The sequence below is a fragment of the Amia ocellicauda genome, chromosome 9 (assembly GCF_036373705.1).
Source record: "Amia ocellicauda isolate fAmiCal2 chromosome 9, fAmiCal2.hap1, whole genome shotgun sequence".
NCBI classification, from domain to species: domain Eukaryota; kingdom Metazoa; phylum Chordata; class Actinopteri; order Amiiformes; family Amiidae; genus Amia; species Amia ocellicauda.
In genome coordinates this window covers 38,227,855-38,249,000 of record NC_089858.1, presented here as the reverse complement: position 1 = coordinate 38,249,000, position 21,146 = coordinate 38,227,855, and the positions used below count along the sequence as shown (strand labels likewise).

The 21,146-nt window shown below is 39.7% G+C and overlaps 1 protein-coding gene across 1 annotated transcript; it reads left to right on the top strand.

The window, feature by feature from the left end:
• Positions 1-1,631: 1,631 nt before the first annotated feature.
• lgi3 (leucine-rich repeat LGI family, member 3) lies at positions 1,632-20,713 on the top strand. The gene is made up of 9 exons (XM_066714420.1): positions 1,632-2,280; positions 5,820-5,891; positions 8,272-8,343; positions 10,202-10,273; positions 12,983-13,054; positions 13,230-13,399; positions 14,057-14,221; positions 15,552-15,642; positions 15,950-20,713. Exons 1-9 carry the CDS (start codon positions 2,066-2,068, stop codon positions 16,677-16,679), a joined length of 1,659 nt encoding a protein of 552 aa, XP_066570517.1. The 5' UTR covers positions 1,632-2,065; the 3' UTR covers positions 16,680-20,713.
• The last annotated feature ends 433 nt before the right edge of the window (positions 20,714-21,146 follow it).

The window sequence follows — 21,146 nt, the reverse complement described above, 5'->3', positions numbered from 1 at the left end:
TTGGATCTTGGTGGGCAAGGACATGGGCAGGTGGGCAAAGTACAGCTTGCATTGCAGTACAAATGAACTGTTAACTGTGACATCAGGAGGGAGTTTGATCAGTTTTCCATGCATAATCTTTCCAGCATTCCTAAGTTGCTTGCCTTGCACTTTTGAACCGCTTTCTGTTGTGCACACCACCAATATTGTATTGTGATGGCATATCAAGAATGTTGAATTTGCACTTCCCTAACCATTTGGATGTAAAAGGAATATTTAGGGAGCTTTAGATTTGATTAAGCCCAAGTATCCTTGTATACTTTGTCATTCATCCATCCATCAGTTCCAGCAAGAGCACCAGGACTGGAAGATGGAGAACAGCCCTTAAAGCAACAACATTCTTCTCAGCATGAATGTCACCTTTTTCTGTGCATGTCAATCTTAATTTGACTTTTAGGCATCTGGATGGAGCTTGGTGGCTCTATCTGTTTGTGCTGGGGATGTCAGGGCTTCTCTTGGGGTGTGGCCCGAAGTTTCCTCTTGCAGTGGTCAGTCTGAACTTGGGCGGCATACATTATTTTTTATGTGGGTGGCAGCAGTGAGTTGAGTTTACTTTGAAAATTGGAAAATCCTGATCAGGAGGGTATGAAAGACTGTAGAATACTATAGTTAAAACTAGATTCATTCAATCAATCAAATATATTTGTAGTCAAAGGTTCACACCCTTCATCTCAAAGAATGTGATTTCATGAATCATTTTGCTTAATAATCATTGCTCTTTAAACTTATTTATCAGTTTGATATTTCAGAGTTTGTTGAATGCTCACAACTAAAGATTCCCGGTGATTTGAGTTAAGTTAAGAGTGGTGTTTTCTGGTTACATTGATTTGGAGCAGTAGGCAGAACATCACCTCTCTGTTAACTTCAACATCTTTTTATATGTTTTATATTTGGAGGTGAAAAGAGAGAAAGAGAAAAAATCTTGAATTGTTTTCACTGGAGCAACCCTCCATGCAAGATGACCTGGTTAAATTTACCATAGGATTGTTACAGTTTTACCATAGTTAAACAGTGGTTACCTATGGGTTTCACACATACACTACACTGGACCATGATATCTCATTTTAAATGTTTTAAACTACACCAGGATTTACTCATGATCCAGAGTAGTAAAACACAGTGAAAGCATGTTGAACCTATAGGTGAAACCACAATATACTTCCATAACGGAGAAATCTATGAAAGTGGCTCTACTGCTACACAAATGATTTGGCTGTGCTGTTTGGCAAGCAGGTGTGCCCGATGTGTTTGCTGAGCCATCCCTGCGCTGCTGTTATGTGCTGGGAAATACAGGCACTGGATCAACTTGCCCAGGGTGTCTCCTCTGCAGAGCTCTCCTGAACACAGAGCCGCAGCCTGGCCATGTGAGCACAAAGTCCTGGTAACTGGATGGAAAATAGGTCTGTGAGATTGTGGACTAAACCAACCCCATCCCGATTCCATTCCCTCCCCATACAAACACACACACAACCCCAGATTCCCTTCACCTCCCCTCCCCCCTCCCGGGAGCAGCATCTCGGTTCAGCTGGGCTTCCTCTGAAAGGCTTAATTAATAATTCAATGTCAGTAGCTTTGCATAAAATCTCCTTGTTGAGCGGCGAGTGCAGTCGCCCAGCGTGCACCGAGCGCTGACAGCTGCACTGTAACCAGGAGCTAGCGAGGCTGCATACTAAACACTGCACAGGCCAGCTGGGACTGCTCTCTCTCTCTCTCTCTCTCTCTCTCTCTCTCTCTCTATCTATCTCGCTCTCTCTCCCTCTCTCTGTCGCTCTCCATCTCTCTCTCTGTTTTGTTCCCATCCTTTGCTCTGGAACACAGACACAACGCAAGGCAGCTGAGCTAAACTGTGATCTATTCTATCTCTCTCTGTTGCTCTCTCTCTCTCGCTCTCTCTCTGCAAGAAGCATCGTGCAGCAGACTCCGGCTCTCCTTTTTTTCTCTCTCCCCACAAACTCTGACCCCTGCCTTCTCCTCCTCCTCCTCCTCCTCCCCTTCCTCCTCCCCCCCAAGTCCTCCTGAGGAGACCATGCTGCCAGGTGGGGGTCTGCGATGGGAGTCGGGGTGGCGATGGATGCCCCTCTTGGCCACCCTGTGCCTGCTCTGCCTGGCGGGATGCGCAGGGGCCCGGAGAGCCCCCAAGATCCCCCGCTGTCCTGCTACCTGCTCCTGCACCAAAGACAGCGCCTTCTGTGTGGACACCAAGGCCATCCCCAAGAGCTTTCCTCCTGGAATCATCTCTCTGTGAGTACCTCCTGCACTGCCTGCCTCTCTCCCTCTGTCTGTCTGACACCTCCCAACCCTAGAGGTTCAGGGGTAATACACACATATGTTTTTAAAAAATTGGATAGTTTTGAACCTACTTGTTCATTTTTTGGCTATGTTTTATTTTGGGGGGGTTGGTGAAGGACTTCCCTCTTCTTCAGAATCTTTGGAGAAGTTTATCTTTTCTTTCTTAATTCAAAATTCTGCTTGAAGATTGTTATAGAAAGCTATTATATATGATTTATATATAATACATTTCCTGTAGTGATGTTGCAACTCCTTGTAAAGTTGTGTTTATATATATTTTGTTAGTTTGGAAAAAAAAAAAAAGTTGTCTTGAATAAAAATAAGTAATACTACTACAGTATAATAATAATAATAATAATAAGAAGAAGAAGAAGAAGAAGAAGAAGAAGAAGAAGAAGAAGAAGAAGAAGAAGACCATTATTATTATTATACTTTATCTGAAGGTGTTACTTTAGACATCTGTTTGATCCATCACACTAGCTCTGAATACATTTATAGATCCTTAAAAAAGGTCAACTTGCTTTCTTTGCTTTTTTTGGAGAACTGTCTACATTTTATACAATACAGACTTTGCTTACAATTTGCAGTGTAATTGGATAATTTCAGTTTAATCCAATTTAGTAAATGTTGAGGTGTCAAGAAAGGTCAGCCAAATGCAAAAGTGAAATCAGTGGTCAGTTTGTGCACAGTGTTCAGATTTTCAGATTGATGTTAATTAGGGAGTATCATGCAGTTTGAATTGGTGTAACTCCTCTCATCCAAAGCCAGTTACTTCAGTCAAACATCCCAAAGACATTCTGGGTTGATATTAACAAACAACAACATTGTAAAGCTAAGGCCTAGCTAGAGCCGATGTATCTGATCTTTGGAATTATTAAGACCAGACAACTGCTGCTGCTATACTACAGTCCTAATGGAATGGCCACTCTTTCTTTGATAAAAATATACATTTGATGGTTTTGGCTTTGATATTTGTTTTAGCTAAACTGCTGACGTAGCGCTTTTTTCATTTCTCCGAGACCAGCATCCTGCTGCTGATCACACCGATAGTCCAGTTTAATAGATTCAGCTCTGCAGTGTCTCAGCTCTCTCAGACAAAAGACATGTTGGGTAATTTTAGCAGTGGTGAGGTAGAAGGACCTATTGATTCCCATCATTGCTGGGAGGCTAATGTTGACAAAACCCTGTTTGAGATCACGGAGACATGCACTTTACAACTGTGCATGTACATGTATGTTCCAATTCAGATATACTACATAAGTAAATCATTTTTAAAAAGTCTCATTATTTGCTTTTTTTTTTTTACAATGATTGGTTTACTTGTGGAAGGCAAACTCACCTCTGACTTTCCAATATAAGATAATACACTGGTTTCTGTTGCTCATCTCAGTTCTGCAGCATCTGCCACAACCCTTAATGAATTCAGCTGGAGAGTAATAAAATGGCACAGAAGAAATGGGAGCCCTGGGACTATGTGGTCAGCTAGTTTATGGAGATGCAGGCTGACAGCGAGGGCTCATCATCAGAGCCAAGGGAATTGAAAGCCATGGTTTAGTACTCAGGGACTTGTAGCTAATTAGATCCATTGGTTAGAGCTGAATAATAAAGGACTGCGCAGAACTGAATCAGAGGGAGAAATGTATGAGATGGAGTGGCCTAGTTTTACTGGAGAGTATTAAAAACTGGAGATAGGGTGCCCTAGTTAAACAAGAAAGTTGTGATACACTCTTGTTTCGTTGGGGTCTTTTGTGACACCCTAGTGTGTTTAAAATTGTTTTAGTTTCAATTTTGGAATCACTGTTCTTTATACCCTCTCAATTTGGAGTTGCCACATGTTATTCATCTCGGCTTGTTGCTATGACTCCTGAGCTTACCACAGGAGGGATGTAAACAGCTCACACGTATCCTCTGAAACATGCACTGTCAAGAAATCAGATTTGTTTTAGCTTCTAGTCCACAGCGCAAACAACGAAGCTAGAGCATCATGGGAAGGTGTTACTCTCAGTAATAACAATGCAGGTGGAATTATGGTCACAGTGCAGATTCGAACCCGGACAGTTTTGACTATGGACTACAGTTTCAATACTGGAATAAGTCCCTTTCAAATGATACCTCATATTCAAGGCTGTCTCTTAGAATGGCAGACCATCAGGAAGTTGTTACCATAGATTTTGGTGGTCAAATGCTATAGGCACTACCAGCAAATTGTCACCAGCTAACCCATCTACAAAGAATAAACAAATAGGGTATGGGAAATTCTAGATTTAATAATATAATATTAATTAATAAGACAATATTTTAATAACATAAAAGGATAGTTTTCCTGAAATTTGTTTTAAATAATCTAAACGTTAAAGACCAGTCTTATTCTTCTTTTAAGCACTAAGCAGATTGGTGGGAATCTTGCTACACCACATAAGATCACAAGAACCATTACAAGTGATAGGAATATTGGCCCACCTTGCTTATCCAGTTCTTAGTAGGTTAGCAGTCCAATTACCCATCCAACTTCCAAACTCTTCTTGAAAGTTTCCCAGGGAGTCAAAAGTCCATTTGCTGACTTTATTGTTAGTTTCATTCATCCACAACCCCCTGTGTGTTGACTGTTCTTCGAGTTCTCCTGGAATGTGTTGCCATGGATTTCCATCAATGCCCTGTCTGTTCCTTGTGACATAAGGCCCAATGTGTGTATGGACTGGCTTTGTATTCTCCTCCAATAACTCAAGAGTCAAATCCATGGTTTCACAGCATATACCGTAGTGGTCCTGCAACCTGGATCAAATGTGTTGGTGATGTCACTCCCCATATCAAGGCTTATAACGCTAATGTTTTGGAGTCTTGTGTTGTAGTAAGTTTTAATGTTTGTCTGCATCACTTTAAAGCCAGTGGTGTAGCTTGGAAGGGTGGTGGGGGACCACCACCACCACCCCTGATAGGAAACATATGCAATCCAGGAATCAGTACAGTAAATACCCTTGCCACCCCTGGAAAAAAGTCACACTATGCCCCTGTCAGGAGCTAAGGGCTTTGTGTGTGATGGTAATTTGAATCCATTAGGACTTGCCTGGGATGGGGCAGGATAGTGGGAAGGGGAATCTGTCAAAACCACTTTCAGTGCTCTAGTAGATCAAGAAGAAGTCACCTAAAGCTGAGTACATTGGATATTTTGACATGGCAGTCATAGTGCTGCAATTTTATATAATGTTTAAGTTGTAGCAACACTGCACTACTTTAATATATGAATGTTAGTGTTTTTACATAATTCACAGAATGTGTTTGAATCCTCAGATTTTCTTCCTAGTTCTGTCAAATTTGATCACAGCTATAAACAAATAATACAGCAAGAACCTGGCTATTCTCTGCAAGGCTATCTGAGACACTTTTCCTTCAAATAAGTGGATCTTTGATTTTGTTTTGTGTTTCATTGCTGATAACGCAGTGAGTGTGTTAAGCTGTGTGTGCTGACTGTGTTCTATGCCTCCCCCTTGCAGGACAATGGTGAACGCAGCCTTCACTGAGATCCCAGAGGGAGCGTTCTCCCACCTGCACCTGCTGCAGTTCCTGTGAGTACATCACCAGCGCTGCCCCCCTTCCAAACTCTGGAAGACAGACTTATTGTATTGAAATAACTTTACTTCAACTTCTTACCCATCCTATCATATGCATTTTGTTTGGCCTCTTCCTTTATGAGAATCCACTTGTGGATCATGGATGTGTTGCTAATAGAGCCAGATGAGAGCCAAAGACACAGTGTAATATACGGGTTGCAGGTCTTATGGGCCCATTTCAACAAAATTATGAAAATCATCTCTAACATATATGAGATTTAATATTGTATGCTGTCACATTCTGAAACTCAAATACCTCTGACGCTGAAGCACTCCAAAATGTACAGAAGAATGTAAATGAATCACATCCTTGTGAAATAGTACAAGGCCTTATATTTATGCAAGATTAACATGTAATGTATGTATTACAGATGAGCATGTGTCCAATGGGATCAAGTCACATGATCCCTTGTTGTTTCTCATACATGGAATTCAAAGTGGCCACCACATTTCATTTTCCTTTGAAAAAAACTAAAAGATTTTTCCATGTTTTTTCAGAACATATGTGTTTTGTATGTAATGTGGAACCTTCTGCTCAGACTGACCAATACATTACCAAAAACGTCTGAAATGAAAATTCAAAGGTGACTTAGCTATAAGTAGTTATGCATTTAATTAAGGTTAGCATGCTTAATTTCTGTATCTTTATTGAAATGTGAAATAATGGAGATCTTCTCTATTGTAGGTTACTCAGTAGTGGGTTAAGGTCATGTTACAACTTGTACATTAGTCTGATGTTTTTACTGACCTTTATTCCTGCCCTTCAGATATACTGAATAAGAAGTAGATTAATTTGGCTTTAACGAGATGCAAAAGTGTAACAATTATAGAATCTACAGATTACAAAGACAATTGTTCCTTAATGAACAATGGGATATTTGATTCAAAGGCTTTTCTCTGGCTGCATCCTGCACATTCGCCTTTCTTATGTTACAGCATTTTGGGTTTTAAATCCAAATGGGTTTATCTACTAGAAATGTTCCTCATATTGTCAAGAGTCCCTGGAGGCTTTGAGACAGAATCCCTGACAGACTGCCTGAACAGTACAGAGAGGGAGGAAGATCTAATTATAACAGACAGATCTTAATTTCCAAGTGCAAAAGAACAAGCAAAAACACAAAAATCATTTCTGTTTTCAGAAAAAAATCATTCTCTGCATGGATAAATTTCATAAACATTCTGAACATCTGACATAGACAATGATGTGAAGCATACAAATGAAAGAGAATTGAATGTAGGTACAGTACAAAAAGTGATTTTAAATATCAAATGCAATACACTTTAGTTCTAAACACCTGCATAAAGTTTGATTTGAAGCTCTGTTGGCAAGGAAATTCATCTTATGAATTCATCTTATACTTTGAAGTTGTCAGGTTTTTTAAAGCTTCAGATTTTTAAACTCCAGTATAAGGTGCTGCCAGGTCAATTAACACTGGTATATTTGAGGGATTGAGTCACTTAAGGCCTCCACAGTTTATAGTGTCAATCAATCTTAATTTTAATATAATGCCTTTAATGAGGCACAGATCGCCCTACATCAATAAATGTATTTAATAAAAAAAAATTATCAGGTACATAATAACAATATTAATATAATATTTTTACCAACATATAGAGGAAATTAAGTCTTCATTAAGAAGGTTATAATAAAAACATGAAAATTAACAAATTAAGTTGAAAAGAGCATTGGTTGGTCAAGCTCCCCAATTCTGACCTTGTCTGCTCTCACAGCTGTGGATAAGTGGATAATCCAGGCTATCAAATCTAAATTTAAAAAAAGCAGCTGAGGAAAATGTCATTACAAAGCTGGGTGGGTTGTTGCATGGTTTGGGCACAATGTGAAACATTCCCAAATCTGAAACATTCACTTTCTCAGTTATTTTTCTCAATGAAAGGTAAAGAGATAAAACCTGGTTTCCTAACTCAGTTAATGTCTCAGCTGGATCTCTCAATTACTTAATGAAGCTAGGTATTTGATAAATTTGACATACGTAACATTATTTCAATTTTGTCTACACTTCATGGCTTACAATATTATTTTAATTCAAAGTACACAACCTGTGACATAATTTACCTGTAAAGAAATATAATTTGCCTATAAAGAAATACTGAATTCATCCAGTTAATCATCTAATCCAATTGATTAAGGTACTGGGTTTTAATTGGAACAAAAAAACACAAGTTGTGGCTCTAGTTAGAGACAGCTGTGATAGCAGACGGGGTCAGAACTGGGGGGCTTGATGCCAGACAATGTTTTTGTCAGCTTGCTGCAGTGTTGTCACATCATTTCTCCCAAGCTCTGTGTCAATGTCTGTGTCTCTGTGTTTCCTGGCAGCCTGCTCAACTCCAACACTTTCTCGCTCATTGCCGACGATGCCTTTGCTGGCCTCCCCCACCTGCAGTACCTGTGAGTATCTTCTGTCTCTGCAGTGCACTCCAGTCACATGCATGTATAATGCACTTAAAGCTACCCAGCGCTGTGGCCCCCTATACTCTGGAATACTCTGAGACAGGACAGGCATTTAAAGTTGCTCCAAACTGAAAGAAATAACATAACAAAATGGCAACAGTTTGCAATAAAATTACTTATTTGTAGTGTATTTGTACACTGTTAGAATCAATAATTTTGAAGTTATAGGCCTCTAATATTAATTAGTAAATGGTTCATGTGCATAAAGTCTTTATGAATTACTAATATAATGTTAATTTGTTATGATTAAAATAACTTGTTTATTATACATTTATAAACTGCCATGACTTTCAGGGGGGTTCTGCTCCTCTTTTTCAGGCTCTCAATAAACCCTGGCACATTTTCAGACATATATTTAGGTAATTTCATTCAAAAACACCTTGTGAAACTAAGCAATTAAGACATTTGCCAAGCTGATCCTGCTGCTTAGTCACTGAAGGGCAGCATGTCATTACAACTATGACATTCAAAATATAATGTTGCTTTCCATCTTCTGCAAATGTAAAATCTATTTCAGAGCCTAATTTGCTCTCTGATCAGATAGGAATATTGATCAATGAAATGCATTAGATTATAATATGGTTAATTTAACTTAATGAAATAAAATGTATAGATATAGATTTATATGTTGAGTAGATTGAGCCCTTTTCTGATGTTGTTGCTTCATTACAGTGAGTAATACAAAAGTGACACTACAATGACAATACAAAAATGTGTGTGTATATATATATATATATATATATATATAATATGAAGTAAATTTATTGCAGCTCAGGACAACTTCAAAACCTGTTCTGTCTCAAAGTGTCTTGACGTACAGACAGTCCTGATTCCAGGGTTGGGTCAGCTTCAGACAGTCAGTGTTATCTTGGTGTTGTCACAGTGTGATAAGTCTTTCCCATAATGCACTTGCTCTGCTGTTTGCTCTGTGGACTGGCAGTGTGAAAAGAAGCATATAACCTGGCAAAACATATTTTGGAGGAAACGGATTAGCAATCTACATCTCTCCTGTTTTGGTAACAACCGTGAGGTGAGTTGATTAGTATCTTTCATGTCCAAATTGGACCAGTATAAATGAAAAATAATAGTTGATTCTATTATATAAGTTACAGTTACATGTAAGTTATATATACATAATATATATTGCAATAAAGGTCCAAGTGACACAATTCAGTGTGTTTAAAAGCCTCACATTAGGATGTTAAAAAAACACTGCTGCAGTCCTTTAAAAAAAATGATATCTCCAGTATGTGAAACTTCTAATGGCAGTCTTCAGCCATATAGCCAAGGTAGCATATTTCCATCTCCAGACCCAGAAAGCTGTCCAGGCCGTTTTGCTTATTAAAAGCTGAGTAGAATTATGAAATTGCTGATGACCTCCCTTTTATAAGCCACAGGAGAAGGCAATGGGCTGCTCAGAAGCAATGCTTTTACTTCAATAAAGTGATTATGTAGTGTTGGCCTGATCCCAGCTGTGGACTTCAGCACTGCCATCAGGCTGGGCGATCCCTGCTGTGAATCCTAATGATTCACTCAATCTGAAGAGTCTGGACCTCCCTCTGCAGACTGCAGTGTGATCAATCTAAAACTGACAGCCTTTTCTCTCCCCACAAATTCAATACAGTCTATGGACTTTACTTGTCTTTTGTTTGTTGTTGTTGCTGCCTCATTTACACAACCACCTACTGTCACGTGTATGACAGCATTAGTTGGTTTGCTTGTGGTGACGCATTTGAAACTGTGTTTGATTGTGTGTTTCCTATGGGTGAAATTCCTCTGTTTCTGTCTTTCTCAGGTTCATAGAGAATAATGACATCCAAGCCTTGTCCAAGCACACCTTCCGTGGTCTGAAGGCCCTCACTCATCTGTACGTGTCTCTGGGGGCCTGTCCACATTCCCACACGCAGACAGACAGAAGCAAATGCTCACGATACACTGTCATACACTTACACTTACTTGCAGGCATTCATTGACACACTCAATCAGACACACAAACACTCTCTCTCTCTCTCTCTCTCTCTCTCTCTCTCTCTCTCTCTCCTTCACACACACACACACACATATAAATACACACACAGGCCACCATGCAACAGCAGATAAATTACAGTTTTACTGTAGTTACTAGGCAACCGTATCTTTTCTTTTTCTCATTTTCACATGTTCTCATATATTATAATTTCCAGTTTTGCTTCTAAGAACATTCCAGCCATTTGTGTTGGACAGAGACAATATTGACTATTTTTACTACAGTTTTTAGACTGCATTACCTAACTTTTTTAGAAGAAGCTGTAGTTTTAACTGTTTGGGGTAAACGCATATTCTCTATTGTGTAGTTAGATAGTTACTTGCCAAGTGGGAGTTACAGAATGGCTTTAGAGTTTAGCTATACCTTTATAAGAGTGTACCCTGGTCAATCCTGATATGATCATGATATATAGTATACGCACATATGCTATAAATATATATAATATATATATATATACACTGATCAGCCATAACATTATGACCACCTGCCTAATATTGTGTAGGTCCCCCTTTTGCCTCCAAAACAGCCCTGACCCGTCGAGGCATGGACTCCACTAGACCTCTGAAGGTGTGCTGTGGTATCTGGCACCAAGACGTTAGCAGCAGATCCTTTAAGTCCTGTAAGTTGCGAGGTGGGGCCTCCATGGATCGGACTTGTTTGTCCAGCACATCCCACAGATGCTCCATTGGATTGAGATCTGGGGAATTTGGAGGCCAAGTCAACACCTTGAACTCATGATTCATCAGACCAGGCCACCTTCTTCCATTGCTCCGTGGTCCAGTTCTGATGCTCATGTGCCCATTGTAGGCGCTTTCGGCAGTGGACAGGGGTCAGCATGGGCACCTTGACTGGTCTGCAACTACTCAGCCCCATACGCAACAAACTGCGATGCACTGTGTGTTCTGACACCTTTCTATCAGAACTAGCATTCACTTTTTCAGCAATTTGAGCTACAGTAGCTCGTCTGTTGGATTGGACCACACGGGCCAGCCTTCGCTCCCCACGTGCATCAATGAGCCTTGGCCGCCCATGACCCTGTCGCCGGTTCACTGCTTTTCCTTCCTTGGACCACTTTTGATAGGTACTGACTACTGCAGACCAGGAACACCCCACAAGAGCTGCAGTTTTGGAGATGCTCTGACCCAGTCGTCTAGCCATCACTATTTGGCCCTTGTCAAAGTCGCCCAGATCCTTACGCTTACCCATTTTTCCTGCTTCTAACACATCAACTTTGAGGTCAAAATGTTCACTTGCTGCTTAATATATCCCACCCACTGACAGGTGCCATGATAACGAGATTATCAGAGTTATTCACTTCACCTGTCAGTGGTCACAATGTTATGGCAGATCAGTGTGTATATATGTGTGTGTGTGTGTGTGTGTGTGTGTGTGTGTGTGTGTGTGTGTGTGTGTGTGTGTGTGTGTGTGTATATATATATATATATATATATATATATATATATATATATATATACACACACACACACACACACACACAGATGGGTGACAAATTACCGGAAAAACCTGAATAAATGAGTGGAGGAACGACTGCAGATGCCTCCAAACAGGTGTACTGTATGATACAATTAAGCAATTAACATTCTGTTTTGCTCTGTGGCACCAGTTGACCTCGATTTTTGGATCAAGATGGCAAGAGGGAAGGATCTAAGTGACTTTAAAATGGGGTTCATTATTGGGGCACCATAGAAACTGGTCTACAGAGATGTGGAAAAAAGTGATATGGTCATCCTTCTCCATATTCTCAACAAGTGGGAGAGTGCATGTGTGGTGACACCAAGAGAACGGTACAGGCCTGACTGCTTGACCCCTACAGTGAGGGGGGTCCAGAGGCTCTGTTATGCTGTGGAGGGCATTTTCCTGGCATGGTTTGGGTCCACTTGTCCCCTTAGAGTGAAGGGTCACTGCAAATCATTACAAAGTTATTCTGAGTGATCACCTTTATCCTATGGTGATACATTTCTATCCTGATGGGAGTGGTCTCTTCCAGGATGACAATGCCCCCATCCACAGGGCACGAGGGCTCACTGAATAGTGTGATGAGTATGAAAATGATGTGACTCATATGCTATGGCCTTCGCAGTCACCAGATCTCAACCCAATTGAACACCTGTGGGAGATTCTGGACTGACGTGTTAGAGAGCACTCTCCACCACCATCATCAAAACCCCAAATGAGGGAATATCTTTTGGAAGAATGGTGTTCATCCCTCCAGTAGAGTCCAGAGACTTGTAGAATCTGTGCCAAGTGCATTGAAGCTGTTCTTGTGGCTCATTGTGCCCAACACCTTACTGAGACACTTTATGTTGGTTTTTCCATTAATATGTCACCCGTCTGTATATGTGTGTATATATATATATATATATATATATATATATATATATATATATATATATAAATTATATTTTCTTAATTATATTTTTTTAAATGTGTCTTCTTTTAAATATTGCAATATAACAAATACTAGATATGTTTCTGTATATTATTTTTACACCTATGTAGAAATTGGACGTTTGTGTTTTATCTCTGCAGATCCCTGGCCAATAACAACTTGCAAATCCTTCCTCGAGAACTATTCAAACACCTGGATATCTTGACTGACCTGTGAGTTCCTGCATTTTGAAGGGATTTGAGCAGATTTGCTAGACAGATATGTTTAGATTAACATACTTTCATTATGTGGCTGTTGTGCTTAATAAGTACTACATATACAAAAGCCTGCAGTGGGATTTCACGGTGATCCCATGTTTAATGTCCTGGATGTTTGTGTTTTCTTTAGAGACCTGAGAGGAAACTCATTCCGCTGTGACTGCAAAATCAAATGGCTAGTGGACTGGCTAGAGAAGACCAACACATCAGTGCCAGCCATCTATTGCATCAGCCCCATTGAGTACCAGGGCCGTCGCATCTCTGACCTCACCCCCCGAGACTTCAATTGTATCACCGCAGGTCTGCTATGGAAGTTGGGTGGAGTGGGTTAGCATATTTGGATATTTAGGACAGGGATCAACCAAGTGACGGCTTCATACTAGGTATGGTAAATGTTAATAAAATTATAAAATATATCTGACTTTACTTTCACTCTTCTGGGACTGATGGTGGTGGTGGTGGGGGGTCACATACTCGGAAAGGCTTGTGGAGCACTGGCCAGCTCCTTGAGAATACATCACTATTCCAGACCTAATCATACCTTTAATCCTATTTCTATCCCTAACCATAACCGTAAAATTAACTAGATATTGTTACTTCAGTGTACCTGGGTGCAGTTTATGTACCAACCATGACAGCATAAACCTCAGCAATAGTTCTGCCTCCCCCACTGTTATTTTGTGTAGTGTCTGAAAATGGAACAGTTAATAATTAGGATTACCAGTAGACTAGGGGTCCCAAATCCTGGTTTCCAGCTGCCTTTAAATCACAGATCGTCTCAGAATAAGGTTTAATTATGTAGTTAAGTGCTCAGCATATAGCATATAGTACAGAAATAGTCACAAAGATGAAAATGTTATTAACACATGGATTTCATGCAGTAGAAATGTAACACATGTATCCAGTTAGAAATGGACAGCTGTAGTTTGACAACATCGTCTCCTTCTCTCCTTCCAGATTTTGCCGTGTATGAGACTTTCCCCTTCCAGTCAGTGTCAGTGGAGTCATTTGACTTCGCCGGGGATCAGTTTGTTGTGTTTGCACAGCCCGACACAGGCAACTGCACCCTGTATGTGTGGGACCATGTGGAGATGGTCTTCAGGAAGTTCTACAACATCACCTGTAAGCATCTGTCTGTAGTCAGTGTGTGTATTGGGATTGGGTTGGGGCTGGGACCTTTTAAAAACTGTTGACCACACTCATGACCATACAGTCTTTCAGACCTGTCCTCTAGATCAGTTTACCCAAATTGACTAATTTCTTCTTCTTTAGTTAGTTGGTCCATTTTAACAATTCTATCATTACAACTGTGTACACATAAAAATGGGATCATGGTGCACAATGTGCAATCATTTGTCTCCGTGAGGTGTTACATGCATGCAAGGACATGATACAGGTGATGCTTCAAATTAAGTCTTCAAGAGGCCAACATGATGTTTCATGGCATGTTACAATTTGTATGGGGACCATTATTTATTTGCTATAGTTAAGTGCATGCTTTGTAAAAAAAAAAAAAAGAAAAGTGGCTAAATAACTTAATAAGCTCTGTCAATGATTGGGCTGGATCTCAAATGTGCTCCATTACTGATCAAGAGTGTAGGAAGCACTGCTATTAACAACACAGATTCCCACTTTCATTTTTGATAGGTAGACCATTATTATTGTCCCACACAGATTCTCATCTGCTATAAAATGCCTCATCTGCTTCTTTTGCTTCCAGTCTCTCAGTTCTAAGCTATGACCACCTATCCCTTCAGCAACCCTTTAGCTTAAACAGTCCCTCAAAGCACAATGCCTCCCTTCCCATATATTCCTGTGGTCATGCTAGCTGTTTTTCCAGTCCTAATGTAAAAATCTCCCTATCTCCTTCTATCATCACAAACCAGTGTCAGTTATGTAACCAGTATTTTCCTGTACTGATGCAGTGGCTTTTAAAGTAATGGACTACAAGTCAATCAGGTGGAGGAGGGTGTGTTTACGGCCAAGACCAGTTTTGGGTCTCAGTAGGCTTCTGAGCAGACAGATAAGGAGGAAACGGGAAGCTAGTTTGAAGTCTTAATTACAGTAGTCAGGCAGCCTGCTAGCATGTGGATGTACATAGCTTCACCCTCTGGAGGGTGAAAAAATCTATGATGGTGAAGATACACATAGACATTAATTGCACAAGCCATTCAGAAAAAATGGAATTCACTGGAACAGGACAGTGAATGCATGTGAGCTTCCTCATGCATTAATAATACCTACTAAAAGACACTAAAAATATATATATAATAAAAGAAAAAGGATGAATCAGGAAGATCTGTGCACTACATGCGATTTACAGTTTCTGCAGGGATACTCCACTAACAACGGGCACATTGTTTAGGTTTTTGATACCACTCATTATTTTGCTTGTTGCTTTAAACATCCCCCCCTGTTTTTTTGTATGTGTGTATGTTTGTGTATGTGGCAGCTCACTCTGCGGTGTTCTGCAAGCCTGTGGTGATTGACAACAATCTCTACATAGTGGTGGCCCAGCTCTTTGGAGGTTCCCACATCTACAAGTAAGTGTCCAGTAGGAGGCTGGATCTTCAGATCAGTCATCTAAGCTTTGTGGTGTCTCTGGTTTGTTTTAAATATAGTACATTTCTTCACTCTATAAGACACAGGATCATTATAATGATAACAGTAATAATTTATATTCCATCACTGAGGTTAAGTCCACCATGATTGAGGGGGGGGGGGGGAGTATTTAAAAAAAGTATTTAACATAATTTTTTAATATAAGATAAGAATCATGAGACATATCTTAGAAGTCTTCCCCATGATTCAAGTGCTTTCCTCATCCTGACTCCTTCCTCTTCCTGGCAGGTGGGAGGAGGACCCTCAGAGGTTTGTGAAGATCCAGGATATTGACACCACCCGCGTCCGCAAGCCCAACTCAGTGGAGTCCTTCCAGCTGGAGGGGGACTGGTATTTTGCGGTGGCGGACAGCTCCAAGGCGGGTTCCACCAGTCTGTATCGCTGGAATAGCAATGGCTTCTACTCCCACCAGTCCCTGCATCCCTGGCACAGAGACACCCACGCCGAGTTCCTAGAGGTGGATGGCAAGCCCCGGCTCATCCTGTCTAGCAGTTCCCAGCCACCTGTGGTGTATCAGTGGAACCGCGCCCAGCGCCAGTTTGCTTTCCACTCCCAGATCCCCAGCGCCGCAGATGTGCAGATGGTCCGGCACTTCCGCGTGCGCAAGGATCTGTACCTGTGCCTGACTCGCTTCATTGGCGACTCCAAGGTCCTGCGCTGGGAAGGCCAACGCTTCGTGGAGATCCAGACCCTGCCCTCACGTGGCTCCATGGTAGTGTACCCTTTCTCTGTGGGCCCCCGCCAGTACATGGTCCTGGGCAGCGACTTCTCCTTCTCCCGAGTCTACCTGTGGGATGCCCTGACCCAGAGGTTCCAGCCCTTCCAGGAGCTGAATGTGCGTGCCCCCCGAGCCTTCAGCCTGGTCTCTATCGACAACAAGGACATCCTGCTGGCCGCTAGCTTCAAAGGCAATACGTTGGCATACCAACATCTAGTGGTGGACCTGAGCGCCAAGTAAATCCAGCAAGAGGTGAAGCAACTTGACAGCTGATGGGGCTAAAGATGGGGTTTTGGGGTTTAGGGTCTTATATGTAATCTAAACACAAATCTGATCAATCCTGTTAGTTCATGACTTAGGCCCAAACCAATAAAAACCATGAACCTTTGGCCACCTACAAATTCCAGCTCCATTACTTCATGTCAGTTCTTGTATGACCCAGAGTTCTTCCCTCTACTAAAAACCTGCCAATGATTCTTAGTTTTTTCATTTATGATTGGTGGGTGTTTTGATTTTACCTGTGTCTTGGTTAACTTTGCTCCAACACGTGTTTAAAATTCAGGTTAATTGATTGATGATGTCAAATAAGTCTTTACTAGTGCATTTTCTACCCCCTTTTTTAAATAAAGTGTTAAGTCTTCGAGCTTTAAACTGATTCTCAGAAATATGAACCCGTTAGATTTGGTCTTGCAGCCTCTAACCAAGTCAAATTTTTCAGTGCTGAATACAGATAGGGATTGGAATTACTAAATATGTAAACATTTCAATTATGTGTGTTGTGTAACTGAAGTAGTGATGTATTCAGAATCTGGTGAATATTTCGGATCCACTACCCCATGTGCATATGAATGAATATACACCACAGAACATTATTGTATTAATGTTACAGCATGTAAAAATCTTCTAAAGTGCCAAATGAGCTTTTCCACAAGGTGCAGAATTAAAATCTTGGTCTGTAAGATAATATAGCAAATAGCTATTGCAAAATATATATTTTTTTGGAATGTGATAAGAATATGTATGATATTATATGTAGTATTTATTCCTATGGCTGTAATTACTAGCCATTAACTTGAGTATAGTGTTTGACACCAATAATCCACTTTGTAGGAGAGATTGTCTCACATGTATCTGCTATTGTCACATATAACTATAAAACGTTATAGTTATTTGAACGATATTGTCTCTGTGATCAAGAATATAAATAACCAAGAATCAAAGCCCCAAATATGACACAGTTAATAAAACAAGATGAGTGCATGGTTTACTAATTTACTAAGTATTACTAATCACAGTCACTCATTTACAAAGTGTGTGCATGAATTAATAAACCATGAGCATACATTTGTCTCATGTTTTAGTTTCAGCTTTAATATTTGTTGGGGCTCCATAACAAAGAATATGTCTTTTAGGAGATCATTCTCCTTCATTTAATACCTGTTACATTTACTTACACAGATTTATAACTTATGTAAGTTACTTTTTAAATTAACTTCAATAATTCTTTTCATCTTACTTATACTTATTGGAAGCACTTCCCAAAAAGCCTTGTGTGCAGCAAATAAAATAAAATCCCAGTCTCAATTATTTTTATTTTACTGTTCCTAAATGTATTAACATTTTAAACTAAATTGTAATGTATTCATCTATTAAACAAAGTAATAATGGTGAGGGGGTGGCATGGTGGCGCAGTGGTTTGCGCTGCTGCATCACAGCCCCTGGTACCCAGGAGTAAGGCCTCGGGGGTTTGCCTGTGTGGAGTTTGTTCTCCCTGTATCTTCTCCCTGTATCTTGCTCCGGATTCCTCCCATTTCCCAAAGACTGGATGATTGGCTACTCTAAATTGCCCTGTAGTGTGTGTGTGTATATGTGTGCTATCCTGCGATGGACTGGCATCCGGTTCAGGTTGTGCCCTGCTGGTGGGAATTCCGGTTTACCACGACTCCATACTGCAGGCAGCGGTTATTGAGAATATATTAATGAATAAAGCAGAGAGATAGGGGAGAACACATGTTTAACTCTAACCATTATAAATCTTACATAGCAAAGGGAATGATGCACTTTGAAATAATCAAAAACAATTGCCAAAACACGCATGAAAAATTGTATTATTATCCGCATTATTTTAAACATTAATAGACTGTTATAAGCAGGAGCAGTAGTACATTGACTACGGCCCTGTACAAATGTCAAACTAACACTTGAGCACTTTATTTAATTTTACTCAGTATAGTCTGGACAGCATGTTTTAAGATATGAATAGTTGTCATTACATGCAAAGCCCTGTTTTAAAAATATAATAAGAAAATTATCTTTAAAAAAAACTGCTACTGCACATTACATGTAAAACTGCAAAATGTAGATAAATTCATTGTGAAAGCAGAAGTGCTTCAGAATCCATGATACCTGTGAAAAAACATTATACATCTTTACTGTGGCCTGTGAATGTGTCTGTGGCTGTCTTTGGAGTTGTGGATCAGAGATTCCTTCCCAGTCTAATCCAAACAAAATCCGTGATCTTGCGAATCTTTTCCGGTTCTGTAAGGTGGCATTGCTTCACTGGTGTGTTTTCAGGGGTGTTAATTTTGACACAGTGGGCAGTGAGAGAAAGGCAGGCAAATCTGCAAGTCACTTTAGCATACAGGGATTTATTTATGTATTTATTTATTAATCATTAAATCTTCAGAACAAAAGACAGATGCTACATCATCCTAATGTTGGTATGATTATCATTTAATGAAATCAGTTCAGTTGACATTGAAGGTACGAGTTATTAAAAAAACAACTACAGCTCTACACTATTGAAGGCAGGGAGCTGGTTTGTTTCAGTTTAGCTGTGTGTTTGCATTCGTTGTTCATCCACTAAAGGCAAATGAATCTGAGTCATGGGCAGTTTTCTGTTTTAATTTTTCTCAGGGTTCACGGGTCATGTATTAGAGGGATCTCTACAAAACTTCAGGCCTCAAGATATCAATCTATGCTTAACTAAACCACACAAGTAAGCTGTGAGAATAAAGAGCCAGTGCAATAAAGGAAGAACCTCTGTCTCACACATTCTCTCACTCACTCCCAATAATGATGTATGTGAACATGTGCAATAAATTAATATAGCTTTCACAAGTGGGTCATGTTGTTCTATAGCTGTTCTATAGCCATAGTGTTTTAAATTTAAGTAATGGTCCGAGGGGAAAAACAACAACAGACATATTTTATGCATTAACTGTTTGCCAAGCTTGCAATTTGACTCAACGGGAGCTACAAAAACAAAAAAAGATTCAAGTTAAAGCTTTCTAAAAATAAAAAGCATAATAAAATAAAAAAATTACTTTTGGGAAAGGAAATGCCTGTGTTTTTGATTGCCATATCTGACTCCAGTTTGTGTATATTCTCTGTGTGCTTTGATGTGAACAACGTGACGCCTCAATATACCTAGCATGCGGTGAGAGGTAGAGACAAGTAGGCCAAGTGACTGTTTAAAACCAAATAAAGCCAAGGCAGAGATTCAGAGAGAGAAAATGTCAGAGGAGATGCTAATACTTCTGCAGCTTATTGTGATATTTTTACAGAAAGTATAATTTTACCATGGGGGTCTTAACTATAAAATAATTCACAGTAACAGTATATAAATTATTAAAGTACATACAGTGCTGTAGTGTTTAATACTATGGTCTGAATTGTTTACAGTAGTTGTTACTAGTTTTTTTTTTAAATGTACTATTAGTAAGTAAATTAAAACTAATCTTTTAGGACAAAGATGGTGAAATCAGTACACTTACTATCATTTTTAGACTGCAATATGTACTATAAGTTAAGGGGTTTTGCAGATAGTATAGCTTTAATGCTGTATTTGTTTTTCCTGCATTTGTTCTCTTTTTGTGAATTTGTGTACAGTCTGTGCTTGAACGACACAAATATAATGTAGGCTAGACAGCTGACCTTTCCCCTTGCCCCATGTTAAAATGCTTGATTTGCAGTTGTTGTCTCTGTGGAGGGAAAAGTCACTGGTCCCTCTAAAAACACAAACAAATGAATTAGTTTGTCTCTTAGGTCATAGTTATTCCAAGTAAATGTAATTGTTCTGATTTGAATGTATACATGTGTGAATATTCTGCTCTGGACTATAGATTGTTTAGGATAGTATTTGAATAGACATAATTAGTTTGTTCACACAAAAACAACCTGTTGTCACTGCTTGTGCTTTCTGATGTGCAACTTGAAAAGTATATCTCTTTATTGCCATGGTGAGTGGTTAATAAAAATATGCTGTAAACATGCTATTGGCCATGAGTGCTTAATAATGTAATTATTCTATACTGCTTTCAGAAGCTAATAGTCAATTCACTCATACAGGTACATACAATGGCTTGGACATCTTCACATCTTGTTGTAGATTTACACAACCTACTCCACACTTTGAAGAGCCAAGAGATTTTTCTTTATTTTGAATCAAATTAATAACAGTATTCATTCTCCATAGTCAGTACTTGGTAGGTATTGTAACAGGTCGGGTTGTAACACAACAAAAAAGTCCAAGGTGGGGTGACTACTTTTGGGGGTGAATGGCTTTTACAGTGTTTAAAAATAAATCTATGTCCTATTGAACTTTTTAAGTGGATATTAGTAGTAACATTTAGGGGGGAGAGAGAGTTTATATATTATCGTATCTTGAATTCAGACTGTTCCGCACACAGTATAATTATGAATTAA

Coding starts and splice junctions, on each gene's coding strand:
- lgi3 (XM_066714420.1), top strand. CDS start 2,066: ATGCTGCCAGGTGGGGGTCTGCGATGGGAGTCGGGGTGGCGATGGATG. Junction 10,274..12,982: donor CTGAAGGCCCTCACTCATCT/GTACGTGTCTCT, acceptor TTATCTCTGCAG/ATCCCTGGCCAATAACAACT. Junction 13,055..13,229: donor CTGGATATCTTGACTGACCT/GTGAGTTCCTGC, acceptor TGTTTTCTTTAG/AGACCTGAGAGGAAACTCAT.